The following is an 18,867-nucleotide window of genomic DNA, read 5'->3' on the forward strand; positions in this document are numbered from 1 at the left end:
ATTAAAACTTTATGTGTACTGTTCAGCCGGTTTCCGCCTCCTCCTTGCTCGACCTTGAACTGTTACAGTGGTGCCGAAATGTTGCAGAGTCCTCGCCGCTGCCGTCCGCCCAAAGGGGCAGCCGCGGCCATCTGCCTGGGGATGGAGGGGTTGCTGCTGGCCGACAAGAGCTGGAGGAACCGCTGCCATACGCTGAGAAGGGGAAGAGCAATTCCATCCACCAGTGGTCGTAAGGTTCACTGCCGTCCACCGGGGGAGGAGCAGTTGAGAACCGGGCGACGCATGTCTGGGAACCGGCGGGCAAGTTTTCTCTCTCTCTTCTCTCTCTCTCTCTCTGTGTCTCTCACTCACCTTTTCCCTCTCCCCACGCCTCCCCTCCTCTCTCCCCCAAGGTTCCCAGGGGGTGGGGTGGACCACCGGCTGACAGAATGGCCGGAAGGGCAGAGTCTCTCCTCCAAAGATGGGGGGGAGTAGGTCAGTCTGGTGGCACCCAGGCCTGAATCGAGCGGGGGAGGAGTGTGACGAGGAGGAGGGTGTGGCCAGGCTGTGAGGGTGCACAGGCGGTGCTGAATCAGCTGATCAGTGGGAAAGCGATATAAAGGGGAGCCGGAGACACCAGCTCGAGAGAGAGAGAGACGCACGCGGCCGCGTTGTGTGTGTCTGTGATTGTTTATGTTTGTTTAAGTTGAATTTTACACTAAACTTTATGTTAACTGCTTAGCCGTTTCCCACCTCCTCCTTACCCATCCTTTATCTGTTACAACGTAGTAACATTTAAATGAACGTATTATTAGAACATATTAAATTTTTTTAACTTTTATTTACAAATACATGTTTAATTATGTTCCACATGACAAACACTAGCCTCCCACAGGGAGTTTAACTCAAGTTAAGTAGTCTATTAGACAACATCACCATCACCTTATATAACTGGTGATAGAAATAAAATATTGAGGTGTGCACGCAGACCTGAGCACTTGATGAACAAAACATAACAACAAAATAACAACTATAAAAACTGTAATAAACTTGCAAATGGTGAAAACACACTGAAAAGAAACAAAATAGAAAATAATTATATTTATATTTAGACCCCCAGTGAGCAAGCTGAAGGTGACTGTGGCAAGGAACACAAAACTCCATAAGATGTTGATTAATGGAGAAAAATAACCTTGAGAAACCAGACTCACTGTGCGAGCCAGTTCCCCTCTGACTAACATCATGAATATAATGCCAATATTAGTTATTTATGTGCAGTGCAAGTCATGGTTTAAAATGAATAAACTAAGTAAGTGTCACGGATCCTTCTGACCCACCTACCAATTTCACTCAACCCTCTCACTCTCCTGAGTACTGATCACCCACTCTGCCTCCAATCATTGCATCAATCAACCCCTCTATATAAACCTCACTCCTCTTCCATTCTGTGTCTGGTCTCAACTTCGTGTACAGACTCACTTACCTGTATCTCCAGCGTTAACGATTCCGCTCCTCTCCAGCGACTCTTCTACTCCAAACGTTTGCTCTCCAGTGTCCATCTGCTCAACGCAAGTTTTGTTGTTGCAAACCCTCCACCTCAAGGAAAGTCACCATCTCTATCAGCATTAGTCTTCATCACATAACCTATCACCACTGCAACCCAATACTGTCATGTCATCTCTTACCTGCTGTCTTTGTTTGTGTCAATAAATACCTATTTAGGTTCAACCATCATTCTCGAGTCTCAGTATACATTACAGTAAATGTTAGGGGCCAATGTTTAAACAAAAATATATTGTATTAACTGTAAGAGTAAGTTTTAATTTACTTAAGTCTTAGAATTTACATTCTTATTTAACTGCGGAAGCGCAAACGGATGCATTGTCTAATTGTATCAGTTGGCTCAACAACCATAAGATAGGATAATATACACATTTATAAAATAAATAAAAAAAATAGCTTAATTTGTATTAATGTGAACAACACAAAATATTAATTATAATGTGAACTTGAATGAGAGTGATACATAAAGTAAAAGAAGTGAGTTCCTTTAACGTCTTTGGCTTAAAAATCCATAAAATTAAGATTTTAAGAACTACTAACTCAAACACTCAAGTGCAGAACTGAGGTGAATACTGGTGAATACCCATAAGCCCTTGTGCTTGAATAAATTAAGCATGTTTGTCTGGTCAAAAGGAACTTATTGGTGCATTTAATTAGTTGTTATCAAATATTCATAGAGATTTTAGCCATTTTTAGTATTATTGATGTTTTACTGTAATTCGTTGTTTTGTGTAAAGTCACCATTAGGGTGATTAGTGTTTCCTTTGAAGTTGGAATCTGTTCAATCTGTGTCATTTTTCCTTATGCTTGTGAATGTGTGTAGCTTAATTTCAGCTTCATCTGCACTTCTTTGGGGAATTGTTTAATGACAGACCTCAGTCATTATTTTCTTTTGAGCCAGTTGAATTAAGTAGAAAAAATATATATATTAAAGTTAATTCAAAACAATGTGATAAAAGTTGTTAAATCATATTTTTGTGACATACCTTTTTAAGAAAACAAAGTTCAATGAACTGATACATTTGTGTATATCTAACAAAGGTTTTGTAGTTATGCTAACATAAAATGACCATAAGTTGAATTTACTTAAAAAGCATAATGCAAAAATGCTAGATATATATTTTTAGTAAATCCAACACATTTTTTTCAGTGTATGCAAGCTCATTAAGCACAGTGCATGCTGGGAACACCAGCTTCAAAAATTAAGTAAAAATGTACCAGTGAAATGTACTCAAATCAGCAAATAAATATGACAAGGTTTTCTGCTTTAGGGTTGATACATAATGATGCATTGCAAAGATAACAAACAATCATAAATAATATTTACTTATAAGCTAGATTATTTTTAACATGTTTGAATGTAGAATTTACTTAATATTTTCAAGTTCAAGCTTACATTAACTTATTAAATGCAGAAAGTACTTCATCTTTTTTTGCTATATTTACTTCACAAAATCTTTTTTTTTTTCCAGTGCAAACAAATATTATTATATATGATTGTGGTGTGGGCATCTAAAATAGCACCAGAATTGTTACGGTTGATCACATTTTAGAATGACTTTTTATGCCACCCTATAGTGACTGCTAGCCCATAAAGAAATCAGTTTCTGCCACTGATTTTTCAGTTCAAGTGTTGGCACAAGTAATCAGTTGTATTCTCAGTGAATAATATATCAGTTAACCTTAGATCACATGCATAGTCAGCATCCCTCTCTTTCTGTGGTCCTCTCAGAGACTAAAGACATTGGGTGGGAGTGCCAGTGGGGAAAGGGGTCATTTTCCCCATTCGATGCTACTCAGAGACCGATAAAACACTTAAACTTAGAGTTGTGGTCAAGGGAAGGAGACTGCTTTTGTATTTTAGAGGAAAATAACTAGTGCGGAGTTTTAATGGACTTTCAAGAACGTCAAGGGTCCGAAAAACTTCGTTCAGTTAACATTACGACGGGTAAACAAAGGCGTTTTCTGCCTCTTTAACTTTTTTGCTGTCTTTTTAATCTGCAACCAATCTGCAATCACTTTCAAGAGACGCAACATGTTTTGTTGAAGGCTTTTAATGAAAAGTTTTTAAAATAATATTTAATAACCGTTTCATACAAACGATGGAAACCAGACGTATTGTTTATTTGCTCGTTCTCCTGACGGCACACTTGGTCTCGATATGGGCTCAAGAGAAGAGTACTGATCAGAGTCAACTTTCCTCGGGACTCATATCTCCAACCCTCAAATCTGCTGTTGGGAAAGACAACTTATTGAAACGCAATGTGTCCATGACTCGACGAACAAGAGTTCTGCCGCCAATGTGCACAGGACCCACAGAAATACGGGATACTTTCAAGTATATTAACACAGTGGTTTCATGCCTAGTGTTTGTGGTTGGGATAATCGGAAATGCTACACTGCTCAGAATCATTTACAAAAATAAATGCATGCGGAACGGTCCTAATATCCTCATCACAAGTCTGGCGCTCGGGGACCTGCTGCATATCATCATAGACATTCCCATCAGCGTGTATAAGGTAAGTATCTCTTGGTTGACTTTATTAAATTGGCCATTTTGCAGCACACCTTTTTTATTTAATGATTTGTTTAGGTATATTTAGTGCTTCTTAAAAAAAAAAAAAAAAAAAGATCCTAATTATGCAAGCCATTCACGCATCACCATCAATTCACGCGTCGCTTTATTATTATTTTTTATATTTATATTTATTATATGTTCTTGCTTTATATGTTGCTTTTTGCTTCTTGGTCACTCAGTAAATTTGTGACATTAATTGTATTAACTTATTTTGTTACCAGGTTTTCTTGTTTTATTAAAGCACGCACGCAAGATGCTCTGTGGAACATTCACATGATGTTGGATATCATAATCATCATGTTTTACACAAACTTTTCACTTAAAATGCACTCAAAAATAATTGTAAGATTTACGCAGGCATTTCAATTTAATAAATTCCATCAAATAGATTAATATTTATATATATAAAAAGTTTGTATTATTTATTTATGTATTTATTTATTTTTTAGTTAATTGTTGCACAATTCAATTTGATGGAAATTTAAAACAAGCTGAAATATTGTTGTTGATATTATTATTTGTAATGGAAAAATAAACTATTAAATAAGAAAAATGCAAATAAAAACATTTCACAAGTGGACTCAAACCTTTAAACATACACTCATTCAAAAAAAGTAACAACTTAAAAATCATCTAATTCTGTAGCTAAATCCACATGTTTCAAATATGAATTTTGGGAGCATGTGACACTAGGTGTCTATATGTTTACAGTATTTTGACAAGGAGATCTTTCAGCAATAAAATAATGGGGAAATGTTAGTAATATAAGGATGACTTTACAAACCATTTCAAAAATAACTTTTAGGCTCATTAGCCTTTGGTCAATTGTTTATCCCCTGGAATAGATTCTTGATTTCTATATAAACCTGTCACTCAAAATGTACATAGAGCAATGTATTAATACTTGAGGAAATTATTTGCTGCAACTTGTCAAAACATCACATCTGACTTCTTAAAACTGTAGTATTATTTTTTAGCAAACTTACAAAGACCTGGGGCCTGGGTAGCTCAGCAAGTAAAAAGGCTGACTATCACACCTGGAGTCACGAGTTAGAATCCAGGGCGTGCTAAGTTACTCCAGCCAGGCTTCCTAAGCAACCAATTGGCCCGGTTGCTAGGGTGGGCAGAGTCACGTTGCGCTAACCTCCTCGTGCTCGCTATAATGTGGTTCTCGCTCTCGGTGGGGCGCGTGGTGAGTTGTGCGTGGATGGTGTGGAGAATAGCATGACCCACACACCCTAGGTCTCTGCGGTAATGTGCTCAACAAGCCATGTGATAAGATGCGCAGATTGACGGTCTCAGACGTGGAGGCAACTGAGATTTGTCCTCCACCACCCGGTTTGAGGCGAGTCACTACACCACCACAAGGACTTAGAGCACATTGGGAATTGGGTATTCCAAATTGGGGAGGAAAGGGGAGAAAAAAACAACTTGCAAAGACCTGTCTTGAACACCTCTTTACCCTTGGTTTTGTGCTAACACATTTTGTTAACACATTAACACATTTCCCAGTCAAAAATGACTGGCCCATTGTTTATAAATCTCTCATATTGCATATATTATCACAAGATATCGCATTAAATAATTAATTATGACAGATTTTGTACTCCTTTTTTGAAAATATTTGTATTTATTTTTTGATAGAAGGATTAATTGAACTGAGCTCATAACGTGCTAGTGGAGGGCACTCCCTGCGGAAATAAATTAATTAATAATTACATAATAAATTAATAACCACTTGCTTGATCTGAGCAAAATGTTTGTCATTTAAAGCTTAAAATCTTTACAATGCATATAGCTGACCCTACCAATTCTTAAATAATGCTTTTTTTAATTTGCTGACAAATAAGAACTGTTTCATTCTCATAATCTGCAAATTTGTTGTCCCAACAATTATATTCAGAGTTAGTAAAACCATAACAAGATGAGAGAGCCATGTGTTATATATCGTTGGAAAGGTCTCAATTAGTAAAATGCAAAGAGCAAATTTGTTTCACTCAGAGGACAAACTGCAGTGAGTTTTAGTGTATGAAATTCCCACAGAAACACATCAATATAATAAACAGGTGTGTCTTTTTGTCATGTTTTTCCTTATTACTTCCTGAAACATACATATAACATAAACTTTTATTATTTTGTTGAATAATTGATTCACTGTGTCATTTTATGTCCGCTTTCATATACTGACAGTACAGTATCTGTATTCCAGCTTCTGGCTGAAGATTGGCCATTTGGTGTTGGACTTTGCAAACTAGTTCCCTTTATACAGAAGGCATCAGTTGGCATCACAGTGCTGAGTTTGTGTACACTGAGTATAGACAGGTATGTATCTTTTGTTTCATATGAATGCTCTTAGTATGTTAAACCTTACTTGTAGCACCAACTAATCTTGCATTTGGCTTTGATGACATTGTCCCTAAGGTATCGAGCAGTAGCATCATGGAACCGCATCAAAGGCATCGGTGTACCCAAATGGACAGCCATTAAAATTATTGTGATATGGGTGCTGTCCATCCTACTTGCGGCGCCAGAGGCCGTTGCCTTTGACATGATCACAATGGACTACAAAGGAGAGCACCTTAGGGTCTGCTTGCTCCATCCCATGCAGAAAACCAAGTTCATGCAGGTCAATGTGTGTTTGTGCATGTCATACAATAGTTGGATCAAACAAACTCAATGCATGATCCCTAATAACGTGGTTCTTTAAATCCCATTCTTGTTACAATTATTAGCAATATTCAGTGTTACTTGTCATGACAATTTGGTTTCTTTGTTAAATTCCAGTTTTATAAGTCAGCCAAAGACTGGTGGCTTTTTAGTTTCTACTTCTGCATACCGCTGGCCTGTACTGCCATATTCTACACACTCATGACCTGTGAAATGCTCAGAAAGAAGAATGGGCTACAAATTGCACTGAATGATCAGTTGAAACAGGTCAGAGCCCTCTTTACATTATTTTTGGAAATATATATTCTTTTGAGAGAGCCCATATACTTCCTACATGCACTTAAAGACTAAACTTAAGATCACCTTCACTTTCACACCTTGTCATAAAGCTAATTTATACTCTGGAGATTTACTCTCATTATGCCTTATTGTACTGTGATTATCAAGCAAAACAATCAGCATTAAAGATTATTGTGCCCCACAGCGGCGTGAGGTGGCTAAAACCGTGTTCTGTCTGGTGCTGGTCTTTTCGCTGTGTTGGCTTCCACTGCATCTCAGTCGTATTCTTAAGCTGACCATTTATGATGAAAAGGACCCCAACCGCTGCGAGCTCTTGAGGTAAGATAGAAATAACACTTCAACTATTTTTACAAATCTTTCATAAGGAATACCTTGTTAAAGCCCTGCAATGTTACATTTGGCTGTAGATGGACATCAGTTCTTGCATATCGTCTGGAAACAAATACTTTAAGATGGAATGCAGAAATGGCCGAAGGCACACCTTTATATATATATATATATATATATATATATATATATATATGTAAGGGGGTTCAGTGGAAAGGAGGAGGCGAGAACCGGCTTGACAACTTAAATAACAATTTATTAACCAAAAAAAACACAACTAAAACCACACAGTACAGCTGTCTGCAATTCTCTCTCTCTCGAACTGTCGTCCCCGGCCGCCTTTATCCCTCGCGCACCCCATCAGGCTGATAGGGGACCGGGTGTGTCTCATTCCAGCCCGGCCCCGCCCTTCTCGGCTCTACACTGCTCCCGGCGTTGCTTCAGGCCGGGGAGCCCCCGGCATGACGTACATCCCCCCCACCCTTCCTCTCCGGGGGGGGGCGTGCCTTATGCCCCGACTGCTGGCGGGTCCTCCCCGCCTTCCTCGACCTGGGAGGAAACAGGAGGAGAAAAAACAACAACACAAAATGGCGAGGGAAAGGCCAACACGGAGCGACAGAGAGAGAGAGAGGAGAGAGAGAAAAAGAAACTCATCAGTTCTCTGATGCGCCGTCGCGTGGTCCTCGATCACTACTCCACCCTCTCAGGCGGACCGCAGCCGCTCCTCCCCTGGCGGACCGGAGTCAGACCTCCGACCCCCAGCGGACAGAACGCCCCTCCGCGTTCCCGGCGTCCCGTGGGGACTCTCCTCCGCCCCTGGCAGCGGCCCTACCACTCCAGGCGGTCGGGGAGTCGCTTCCCTCCTCCCCCCCGCAGACGGCGGTCTTCTCTCGACCCCTCCGTGTTCCTGGGGGACGGCAGGGCACTCCTCCGCCCCCGGCAGCGGCTCCCTCGCTCCAGGTGGTTGGGGAGTCCCGTCCCCACTCGCCTCGCGGACGGCGGCCGTTCCCCGCATCCGGGTGGTCGGGCTACTCCATCCCCCGTCGGACGGTAGCGGCGCTCCCCTGGGTGGACGGCAGTGTCGAGGATCCTGCGACGGGAATCCCTCCTCCTTCCCGGGTTTCGGCACCAGTGTAAGGGGGTTCAGTGGAAAGGAGGAGGCGAGAACCGGCTTGACAACTTAAATAACAATTTATTAACCAAAAAAACACAACCAAAACACACAACTAAAAACACACAGTACAGCTGCCTGCAATTCTCTCTCTCTCGAACTGTCGTCCCCGGCCGCCTTTATCCCTCACGCGCCCCATCGGGCTGATTGGGGACCGGGTGTGTCTCATTCCAGCCCGGCCCCGCCCTCCTCGGCTCTACATATATATATATATATATATATATATATATATATATATATATATAATATATAAAATAAAATTTTATAATAAACATTCTAAATGTTTACATTCTAGGGGGTTGGGGTTGACATCTCATCAGCCTCTCTTCACAATATCACAGTTTTAAAGACTGTTTTTGTTTTTTAGAATTTGTTTTATGTTTTTAAGAATATGAGGTATCATTAGAAAGAAAGCGTATCAACTGAACTTTTAAGAAACATTAGTGTTTCAGAGAAAAATACTAACAATAAAGAAGTCAGAGATTTAAAACTCGCTAAAAGTTTCCAAAATGTATAATGTTTTCATCTGTTTAACAACATTAACTTACAATAGTCAAAGATGCTCATTCATATTAATTATGTTGCGTGCCTTCACTCTAACTGATTTACTGAATGTGGACTGTGACAAGTGAGCACTAACCAATGGGATTAGCGCTTTTGAGTTAGTTCCACCCACTGCCGAAGCAACCAGCTGGGTCTTAAAGGCTTCGTTTTAGGCAAATGGCTGCTTTTTTCAGTTGCACTTCAATTAAGCAAAATAAACGTATTAAAATGTAGTTATTATTGTACAAAAAATAATGTATATTGTAATGGAAGGTGATTGAGGAAAATGTATTGAGGAGAACATTTTCTTTTTTCAAATGTAAGTTTATTATAAGATTGTAAACATATACACTTTTGTTTTATGAATTATTGGATTTTTTTTTTTTTAATTGGGAGGTTTTCTTTAAAATAATACAAAAAAATGCACCAGAGTTGAAGAGTCCAAATTATGCATATTTAGTAATGTTGTAATCTCTTGACCAGAAGGTAGCGCTGTACCCACACTGCTCAGCTACCAAAGAAAACACCAGATCGTTGCCAAGGTTTAGCCTAATTTTCTGTTTGGCCTCCTTGTCGTCATCTTCAAGAGGTCATTTCTGGGAAAGGGGTTTAAAAACCGAAATACATTTGATAAATATTGTACTGCTTTACTTGAAGATAATCTAAACCGAATTTGGTAAAGATTGGACCAAATTGGGGGCCTGGGTAGCTCAGTGGTAAAATACACTGGCTACCACCCCTGGAGTTCGCTAGTTCGAATCCCAGGGCATGCTGAGTGACTCCAGCCAGGTCTCCTAAGCAACCAAATTGGCCCGGTTGCTAGGGAGGGTAGAGTCACATGGGGTAACCTCCTCGTGGTCACTAAAATGTGGTTCATTCTCAGTGGGGAGCGGGGTGAGTTGAGCGTGGTTGCCGCGGTGGGTGGCGTGAAGCCTCCACACGTGCTATGTCTCCGTGGCAACGCGCTCAACAAGCCACATGATAAGATGCGCCGGGTTGACGGTCTCAGACGCGGAGGCAACTGGGATTCGTACTCCGCCACCCGGACTGAGGCAAATCACTACGCGACCATGAGGACTTAAAAGCACATTGGGAATTGGGCATTCCAAATTGGGAGAAAAAGGGGAGAAAAAAAAAGATTGGACCAAATTTGTACGAGTTTTCATTAAAATCAAAGATGGGGGAAATTGAAACATCTGGTACATTGGGTGCATTGAACCAAAGGAATCAGAGGTTTCTGAAACATACAGTTAAAAAGGTATGAGCAGAAATGTAAAAGTTGAGCTTTTGGAGGAGCTAGAGGGTTTGAGAGGATGTGGAAGGATGCCCCAAAATTGATATTGATGATATTGAACAAAAATCGGTGTTTCCCAATAAGTGGGAATTTTCAAACCAGGATAGGCATTTTTAACCGTCTAATCAAAATTGGGAACCTCTATGTGTTCATTTTCCGGGTGGTTGACGTAGACGTAGACCTACATACGGAAGCATTTCACACATGTATACAACATTTTCGTTATGAATACATAGCCTAAACAACATTCTTGTGACAGATCATGATTTTAATAGTCTAGTCCGACCTCAAATTGTTGGTTAAACTACTGAAGTCAGCGAAGGTGAATTAGTGTTGCAATAATGAGTGAGCTCAGACATTATTAAGGTAAGAAAGGTATTGGGAACTGGCCACTCAATTTTAGAAAAAATAAAGCAGATGAAAAATGCCCATCCTAGTTTGAAAAAAGCCCACTGGTTGGAAAATGCCTATTTTTGTTCTGCAGAGACCTATACTTCCCAAAATTGGTAAGATTTAAGCTTAAACCGCCCCTAAACTCTGTGCCAAATTTCTCAACATTTTACTTTAATACAAAAGGTTGTCTAAGCACCTTCGTTGTCTGGTCTCTAATAGAAATATTTGTTTGTGTGTTTGTTTGTTTATACCTGTAGCTTCTTCCTTGTTCTTGATTATATTGGGATCAACATGGCATCAGTGAACTCATGCATCAACCCAATCGCATTGTACATGGTTAGCAAGCGATTCAAGAACTGCTTCAGGGTAAGAGATTTAAAAATATTCACAATAATATCACAATCAAATTCAAGTTCTCTCATATAGTACTTACTATTATTTGCTGTTTCTAACTGTCAGCATGAACTGATTTACAAAGGCATCAGCCAGAGTGAGTAAAGACTGGATTCATGCAATAGTGGAAGAAAGTGTTTTTAACAACAGAGGGTATATGAGAATCAAAAGGGAGAGAGGAGTCAAATAAAAAAACAAGATTATGGACAGAAGGGGAGGGCTTAACATGAACCCCATCAATATCAAAGCACAAGTCCATTCTTTTTACTTGAGTAGTGGAGCCAATTAATAATATTTCAGTTTTGTTGTTATTGAGTTCAGGGACATCCAGTGTTTGATGTCCCTAATACATGGTTGGATCATTATTGCAGTGATTAATATGTTTCAGCTGAAAAAATTATTTTAACCCTAACTGATGCAGTGTGTAGCTTCTCATTTCTTAAACAACCATGTTGGAAGACGTGTCCCGTGGTCATGGAAAAGTTGTTCCTGTGTTTCAGAAGGGGCAAAATTGTATATTACTAATCACGACCACGAGGAGGTTACCCCATGTGACTCTACCCTCCCTAGCAACCGGGCCAATTTGGTTGCTTAGGAGACCTTGCTGGAGTCACTCAGCACACCCTGGATTCAAACTTGCGACTCCTGGGGTGGTAGTCAGCGTCAGCAATCGACGCATTATTAAAACCTGGAAGGAGAGTGGTGAACCATTAGAAATGTGGTTGGAAAAAAATCTAGAATGACCGTGATCGGAGTTCACTAAAACGCTTGGTGGAGTCACATTGTAAAAAATGGACAGTAGAAGTCACAGCTAGGCAAGGCAAGGCAAGTTTATTTATATAGCACATTTCATACACAATGGCAATTCAAAGTGCTTTACATATAAATGATAAAGAAAATACAAGATAAAATTAATTTTAAAAACAATTAAGAACAAGAAATGAGATTAAAAAGTAATAAATTGAATTTAAAAAATAAGTAAAAATGATTAAAATTAATATAAAGAAAAAGAATACAGAAATAAAATGATGCAGTGCAATCAGTAAATGCACAGTTCATTCATTCTGAATTTGAATGTGGCTAATGTTGGAGCACACCTGGCCTCTTCTGGAAGCTGGTTCCAGCTGCGGGTGGCATAATACTTTGTTTTGAGTGAACTCTCTGTATGTCTAACTGACTTGATCCTAATGATCTAAGAGGTCTGGAAATGTATTTAGGTCCTAGGCTATTGAGCTATTTACTGTATAAACGAGTAATAGTACTTTAAAATCAATTCTAAATGTAACTGGAAGCCAATTTTTTGGTTCGGGTGAGAATCCTGGCATCAGCATTCTGAATGAGCTGCAGGTGTCTAATGGTCTTTTTGGGAAGGCCGGTGAGGAGTCCATTGCTGTAGTCCACCCTACTGGTGATGAATGCATTAACAAGTTTCTTGACTGGATACAAAACATCTAATTCTCACTATTTTTTTGAGATGATAGTAGGCTGATTTAGTTATTGCTTTGATGTGCCTACTGAAATAAGGTCTGACTCCAAAATGACACCAAGATTCCTTACTTTATTTTTTGTCTTTAGATCCTTGGAGTCAAGGAATGTGTTCACTTTGGGAATTTTGCCTTTGTTGCCAAATACAATAACCTCTGTCTTGTCGTTGTTTAACTGAAGGAAGTTTTGGCACATCCAACTGTTACTTTCATCAATGCACTGACACAGAGTCTCTGGGGCTGTAGTCATTTGGTGATAGGGCTAGATAGATCTGGGTGTAGTCTGCATAGCTATGGAATGCAATTTGGTTCTTTTTCATAATTTGGCCTAGTGGGAGCATATATAGGTTGAACAGGAGCAGTGCAAGAATTGAGCCTTGTGGCCACACGTCATGGATTTCCACTCAGATTCATAGTTGCCTATTGATGCAGTGAGATCCAGCAGATGGAAATGACTTCAATAAATCAGATGATTTGTAGAAGGAATAACAACTTTAATTTGTAAAAATTAATAAATGAATAAATATGAAATAATACTGAGAATAAATGCGATAATACAGAAAATAAATATTTGATTATAAATGTTAAGTAGATATATCTTAAGGATATATCCAAGAACTAAGTCCTGGAATAAACTTAGCAACACAAAGTCTTGTCTTTGTCTAATGAACTAAGTAATAAATGGAAAAAGTTAAAGTACAGAGATGAGTCGAGATGAGGCCTCAAAGTTGGAGATCAGATGCGAAGAGCTAGAGAGCTGAGGTGTTAGTCTGACACCCAGATATTCGTTAAGGTCTTTATACCCTCTTGAGACTGTGCCAGCAGGCATTTCCTTTTTAGGTACAGAGAGTTCTGCACAATCATGCAATAACCCTAAGTGTCAAGTCAGGCGGTTATGACTTATAGAAGTGTGAAAATTGCGGTTTGAGTGGAAAGATAGACTATAGCTCCACTCGTACATTTATTTATGGAAACGACTCGTAAATTTACTTATCTCAGTGAAATATGAGGACAGGTGTCTCGCAATACATCCTGTTGTGTACTAGGTCTATGTCTGTACTATGTCTGCACATTTCTTAGAACAATAGCAGACATAAACTATGCTCTCTCACTCCAGCTCTGAAGCCTCATCAGGTCAAAAGGGTAACAAACTCATATATTAGAGGACCAAATGTATCCATTTGTATACACATGCATTTAGTTCTCACAGGAACATTGGATACATAAGGCATCAAGCATGAATATAATGATAGTTATACAGTGATGATACAAATGAATATAAGACTGAGTACATAAATGTGAATATACAGTATGAATATGATTGCATAGCTTCTGATTATAGATGATTTCAAGCATAATATCAATAAGTAAAAATATAAAATATAGAAAAGACTCTAGCCACTTGCATCACCTATGTTCACATAGAAACCTCTCCCTTCTAGATAAGACCTGAGCCAGTTGAGGACCGTCCCAGAGAGCCCTACCCAGTTTTCCAGTCTGACTAGGAGAATGTTTTGGTCAACAGTGTCAAAAGCAGCACTGAGATCCAGTAATACTAGCACTGATATTTTGCCTGAATCAGGATTTAGCCGAATATCATTAAGGATCTTTATGATTGCCGTCTCTGTGCTATGATGCGGTCGGAAACCAGACTGGAAATTTGAGTTATCTAGATTGCTCTTTTTAAGAAGGGGCTTGACAACTGCAGTTTTCAGGGACTTCGGAAACGTTTGTTAGTCTCTCTGCAGTAGCAAAAAGAGTGCGGGTGTTGTTTATATTGCAGTTAATAATGTTTGAGAAGAAGGTCTGTCTAGCTGTGCCTAATTCCAAATTGAAAGCATGAAGGCTGTCTTTACAGATATTATAATGGACTTCAAGTTGTGTTTTCCACCACATTCGTTCTGCTTTCCTGCATTTTCTTTTCATGTTTTTCACTGCTGTTGTGTTTCTCCAAGGTGCTTTACACCTGCCAGTGATCGTCCGGACCTTTACAGGAGCAATGCCATCAATAGCATTTTTAACTTTTGAGTTTAAGTCATCGAGGAGATCATCAACACAGTCTGCGGATATACTCAGTTTCAAAGATATAACCTTGATAAATTTCACACTAGTGTTCTCATTTGTGTACCTCTTTTTGACCGAGACAGATCAACTTCAGTGACAGGAGAAATCAATATTTCAAAGAAAATACAGAAATGGTCAGATAGCATGATGTCCTTAATAATAGTGGTTGAAATGTTCAGACCCTTACTAATGAGCAGATCAAGAGTGTGTCCACGATTGTGTGTGGGTCCATCTACATTCGGAGTCAGATCAAAACTGTTTAAAACTGTTATGAGTTCTTTGGCAGTGATGTGTTCAGGATTATCTATATGAATGTTGAAATCCCCAGCAATAACAAAACAGTCAAATTCAGAGGAAGTTGTAGATAACAGTTCTGTAAAATCATCAACAAAGCCAGGAGAGTATTTTGGAGGCCTATAAATAATTATAAATACAATGCGTGGAGCACCTTTTAGTACAATACTTAGATATTCAAAGGTCAAGTAATCACCAAGTGACACTGCATGCATTGAAAGACATCTTTAAATATTGCCGCTAATCCTCCAACTCTCCCAACAGCTCGGCAGACACTCATAAAAGTAATGTTTGGAGGGGCTGATTCATTGAGGACAGTTGCACTGCATCTCATTTAGAAACATAAAGTCCAGGTTGTTTGTGGTGATGAGGTCACTGACTAAAAATGACTTGTTCTTTAGTGAGCGGATGTTTAAAAGTGCTAACTTGCTCAGCCCCTAGATTGAGTTTCTAGTCCAGTCAGAAGCCGAGATATTTGACAAAACATTGGGGAACATACATGCCATCCAAAATTGACTGGATGTTTATTATGTGAGTTCTCAGCTGTGTTAGAGCGCCACCTACATTTCAGATCTGTATATTGTGATGGAAGGTGATAGAGAGAAAAATATGTTTCCTAGTACTTGCTGTCATCTAGTGGAATAAAATAAGTCTTCTTGCTGGGAGAGAGAGCAAACAAGAATTGCATACTAAAAAATTTGGGACATCTATCAAAACAAAAACAAATATATTGATTTGCACCTAATAAAGAAGCAAATAAATAAATAAATAAATAAAAATTCCTAAAAGTTGATGTGGACAGTGTGTTCCTCCAGTATGCTGTCTGTCTGCACTGGTCTCAGAACAGTTTGAAATGTACCTTATTTTTATCCTAACTCCATATAAAGCCTCTGAAAGCAACATTTTCCAGATTTTGGATGAACAAATTTATTCTCAATGTGATAATGCACAGTATACTGTATATAGGAATGCATTTACTAATGTTAATGAATAGAATCGTATTGTACAGTGATAACAAAATAAAATATAACAAAACTGATATTAAAGACCCACAGATGTGTTAATGTTGAAACTTTTGAGGGAATAATGAATGAAAAAAATGTGGACATCATGTTTATCAGCGCGCTGACGTGTGAAAAATGAATGGATTTTTTAAAGGGGCATATCAAACAAAACTAGAGACGATACTCTTTACAACCAAACAGGTTTCAATGAAAAAACATAAAGAGGTTTCTTACCAGAGGCACTTTTGTTGGCTCTGCACCCATAGAAGCGCTTCATGGAAATCAACGTCATGTTGTTGTGTCACGTGACTCGGTGCGGCAGAAGTTTAACATTTAAATGACAGTCTAGAGTCTTGTGAACAGTATTCAGTCGGATTACATTCATTTTAATTATGCGTTGCGTAAAGCGACGCCAAAATACAACGACGCGGGGTCGCACGAGGATACAGTATTATTTATTAATTCTTGGATTTTTTTTTTTTTAAGGGTTTTCTGCTAAATGTGACCGATTTTTTGCAATTAGTCCACTGTGTGTTTGCAAAGTGATCTTTTCAATTTAGGAGTGCAGCCAAAAAAATGCACCATAGTTTAGGAGGTTGTCATAGCATGAATGTTATATATATATATATATATATCAGAGCGCTGATCTGAAAGTCCCTGTGTGTACAAATATGTTTAACCCTTAAGTCAGTGTTTTCATAGTGTTTTCATTTTTTTTTCTCATCTGAATATTTTATGGCACTATTCAGAGTATATAAAGAATATCCATGATGCATTGTATCTAATAAATATTAATTTTCCTTTCATGTTCCCTTCCAGTCCTGTCTGTGTTGCTGGTGTGTGCCTCCTGACATGTTAGCCATGGATGACAAGCAGTCCTGCATGAAGCTGAGGGTGACGGAGCGAGGATCTGATCAAAGCAACAGTCGTGCCACAAACAAGTACACTTCAACTTAAAAAAAAAGTATACTGCATTTAAAATGTAGTTAGTATGCCAAAAAGTTTAATTCTCCAAACGTTCATATCTGAGGAATTGTGATGAGACTAAATGTGGCGTAACACTGCTTCATTTCATTACAAGATTTTCATTGAATGTAAGCCTGCACTTTCAGAAGACCTCAGAAAATCCCCATAATTGGCATATTTGACCAACGCTGGGTTTGTGATTGTATGGATTGATCTTGCAGCATATTTCTGCTAGCTTTAAAGTCAACAACCAATATTTGATTGCTCTTTTAACACCAGAAAATACTATTTACTATTAATAACTTTAACACAAGAAATAAGAGTTTATATCATGAGGTGATTTTTTTGTGGTTCAGTTATGGCTGAACATGAATGATTCAATTGTATCTTTTACGATCGTGTATTTGTCAATGTTTGTCAAAGTTGTACATGCTTTAATGATTTTGCCAATGTTTTTTTGCATTTAGAGGATCAGGACTTTCTTGAGAACTGAGTTGCATGAGAACAGAGGGCCTTTACACAAAAGGTAGTTTTATGATCAGTTCCAACATGCCCCAAGGCCTCAAACGCATCAAAGATGACTTAATCACGTGTGTGTTTGTATGTGTGTGCAATATAAATCTCGCCATCTCTACACATTGTCTCTGTTGTCCTTTCTGTCCTGTTCTTTCTGTATTTCCTGGAAGCACACATTATTTTGTATCTGTAATGTATGAAGCATCTTTTTTGTGTTCTATATTAAACGCATTTTACAAAAATATTTTTGTTACATTTTTAAGGCAGTTCAAAACTGTTTCTTGAATTAATGTCTATGTTTTTCAGGTAAAGACCTGTAAAATACAAGCTATTTTTATGTCTCAACAGTTTGTGTGTTTACTCATGACCTCATGTTTCAGATAGACTGAGCACTTTGTCAATAGACCGTTCCTCTGGCAAGACCACTGTGACCAGTTTAAAATCAAATATGATATCAGAAACATATCAATGCATCTAGATCACAGTATTTGCTTTATTTTTATCCTCTTTTATGTCAAGGTCACATGACTCATAAGAGCATGATTAAAGGACATCATGTGAGATGTTTTGAGGAAAGTGCTTTCTCTCATGACCTGCTAATGTCTCTCCCCCTTCTTTAAGTGGTCACCCTGCATGGCAAATTAAGCCATGAAAGAGTCTCTCTGTGTCATTTCCAGCGAGATCCCTCGTTCTTTAGTAACTGTGAAATCTACAACAACAGCACCTCTGACAGTCAGCACATGAGGGGCTTCCCGCTTCTCGTTATCCATGTGAACAGTCCTTATCGGTCAGGATGCCCGCTGACCTTAGAAAGGCAATAAAGTCACTCCCTGAGGTGTTTTGGCTTTGGAGATGCATGTTACAGAAGAAAGCAGACTGGTTTGTTGTTCAGGTGCTTGTGTCGTAACAAGGCTGGTACCCTCCTTTTTTTGCAAACACAAATACACAACAATGTGTTGTATTACTTACAGTTTGCTACACTTGTAATAAAAAGTTCCTCAATATAAATTGTTTGACATTTTTGAACTGCAATGCAACATACTCTAAATTCACACTTAACCATACTGCAGATGTGGCCACTGTAATTGAACCCTTCTCAGCACGATGTATCAGTTGAGCAGATCAAACAACTAGAAAGCGAAAAAAGGGCTGGAATAATACAAAGCCTTGAGCTTAGAGGGCAAAAAGAGAGAAAGGTATGAGACCTTTCTTAGACTGATCCCTCATTTTTGTTTAATAGATAAACATACAGAGGAGGCTACATATGCAGTTGTTGATGTTGAGTTATCAAAGTATTCTGCTTTAAAGTGTATGAAAGATAGATAAAAGAG

At 38.8% G+C, this 18,867-nt stretch overlaps 1 protein-coding gene across 1 annotated transcript; it reads left to right on the top strand.

Annotated features, from left to right (window-relative positions):
* The first annotated feature begins 3,274 nt into the window (after positions 1–3,274).
* LOC127410657 (endothelin receptor type B-like) lies at positions 3,275–18,476 on the top strand. Its single transcript, XM_051645793.1, has 7 exons — positions 3,275–4,061; positions 6,330–6,442; positions 6,542–6,746; positions 6,905–7,054; positions 7,272–7,405; positions 11,073–11,181; positions 16,874–18,476. The coding sequence occupies exons 1-7, from the start codon at positions 3,645–3,647 to the stop codon at positions 17,009–17,011; spliced, it is 1,266 nt and encodes a 421-aa protein (XP_051501753.1). The 5' UTR covers positions 3,275–3,644; the 3' UTR covers positions 17,012–18,476.
* The last annotated feature ends 391 nt before the right edge of the window (positions 18,477–18,867 follow it).

This window comes from Myxocyprinus asiaticus, chromosome 2, assembly GCF_019703515.2.
Source record: "Myxocyprinus asiaticus isolate MX2 ecotype Aquarium Trade chromosome 2, UBuf_Myxa_2, whole genome shotgun sequence".
NCBI lineage: Eukaryota > Metazoa > Chordata > Actinopteri > Cypriniformes > Catostomidae > Myxocyprinus > Myxocyprinus asiaticus.

What these genes read in the sequence shown, in the direction of transcription:
- LOC127410657 (XM_051645793.1), top strand. Translation starts at nt 3,645, where the DNA reads ATGGAAACCAGACGTATTGTTTATTTGCTCGTTCTCCTGACGGCACAC. An exon ending in TTCCCATCAGCGTGTATAAG is followed by an intron (nt 4,062 to 6,329) that starts GTAAGTATCTCT and finishes TCTGTATTCCAG; the next exon opens with CTTCTGGCTGAAGATTGGCC. An exon ending in TGAATGATCAGTTGAAACAG is followed by an intron (nt 7,055 to 7,271) that starts GTCAGAGCCCTC and finishes TGTGCCCCACAG; the next exon opens with CGGCGTGAGGTGGCTAAAAC.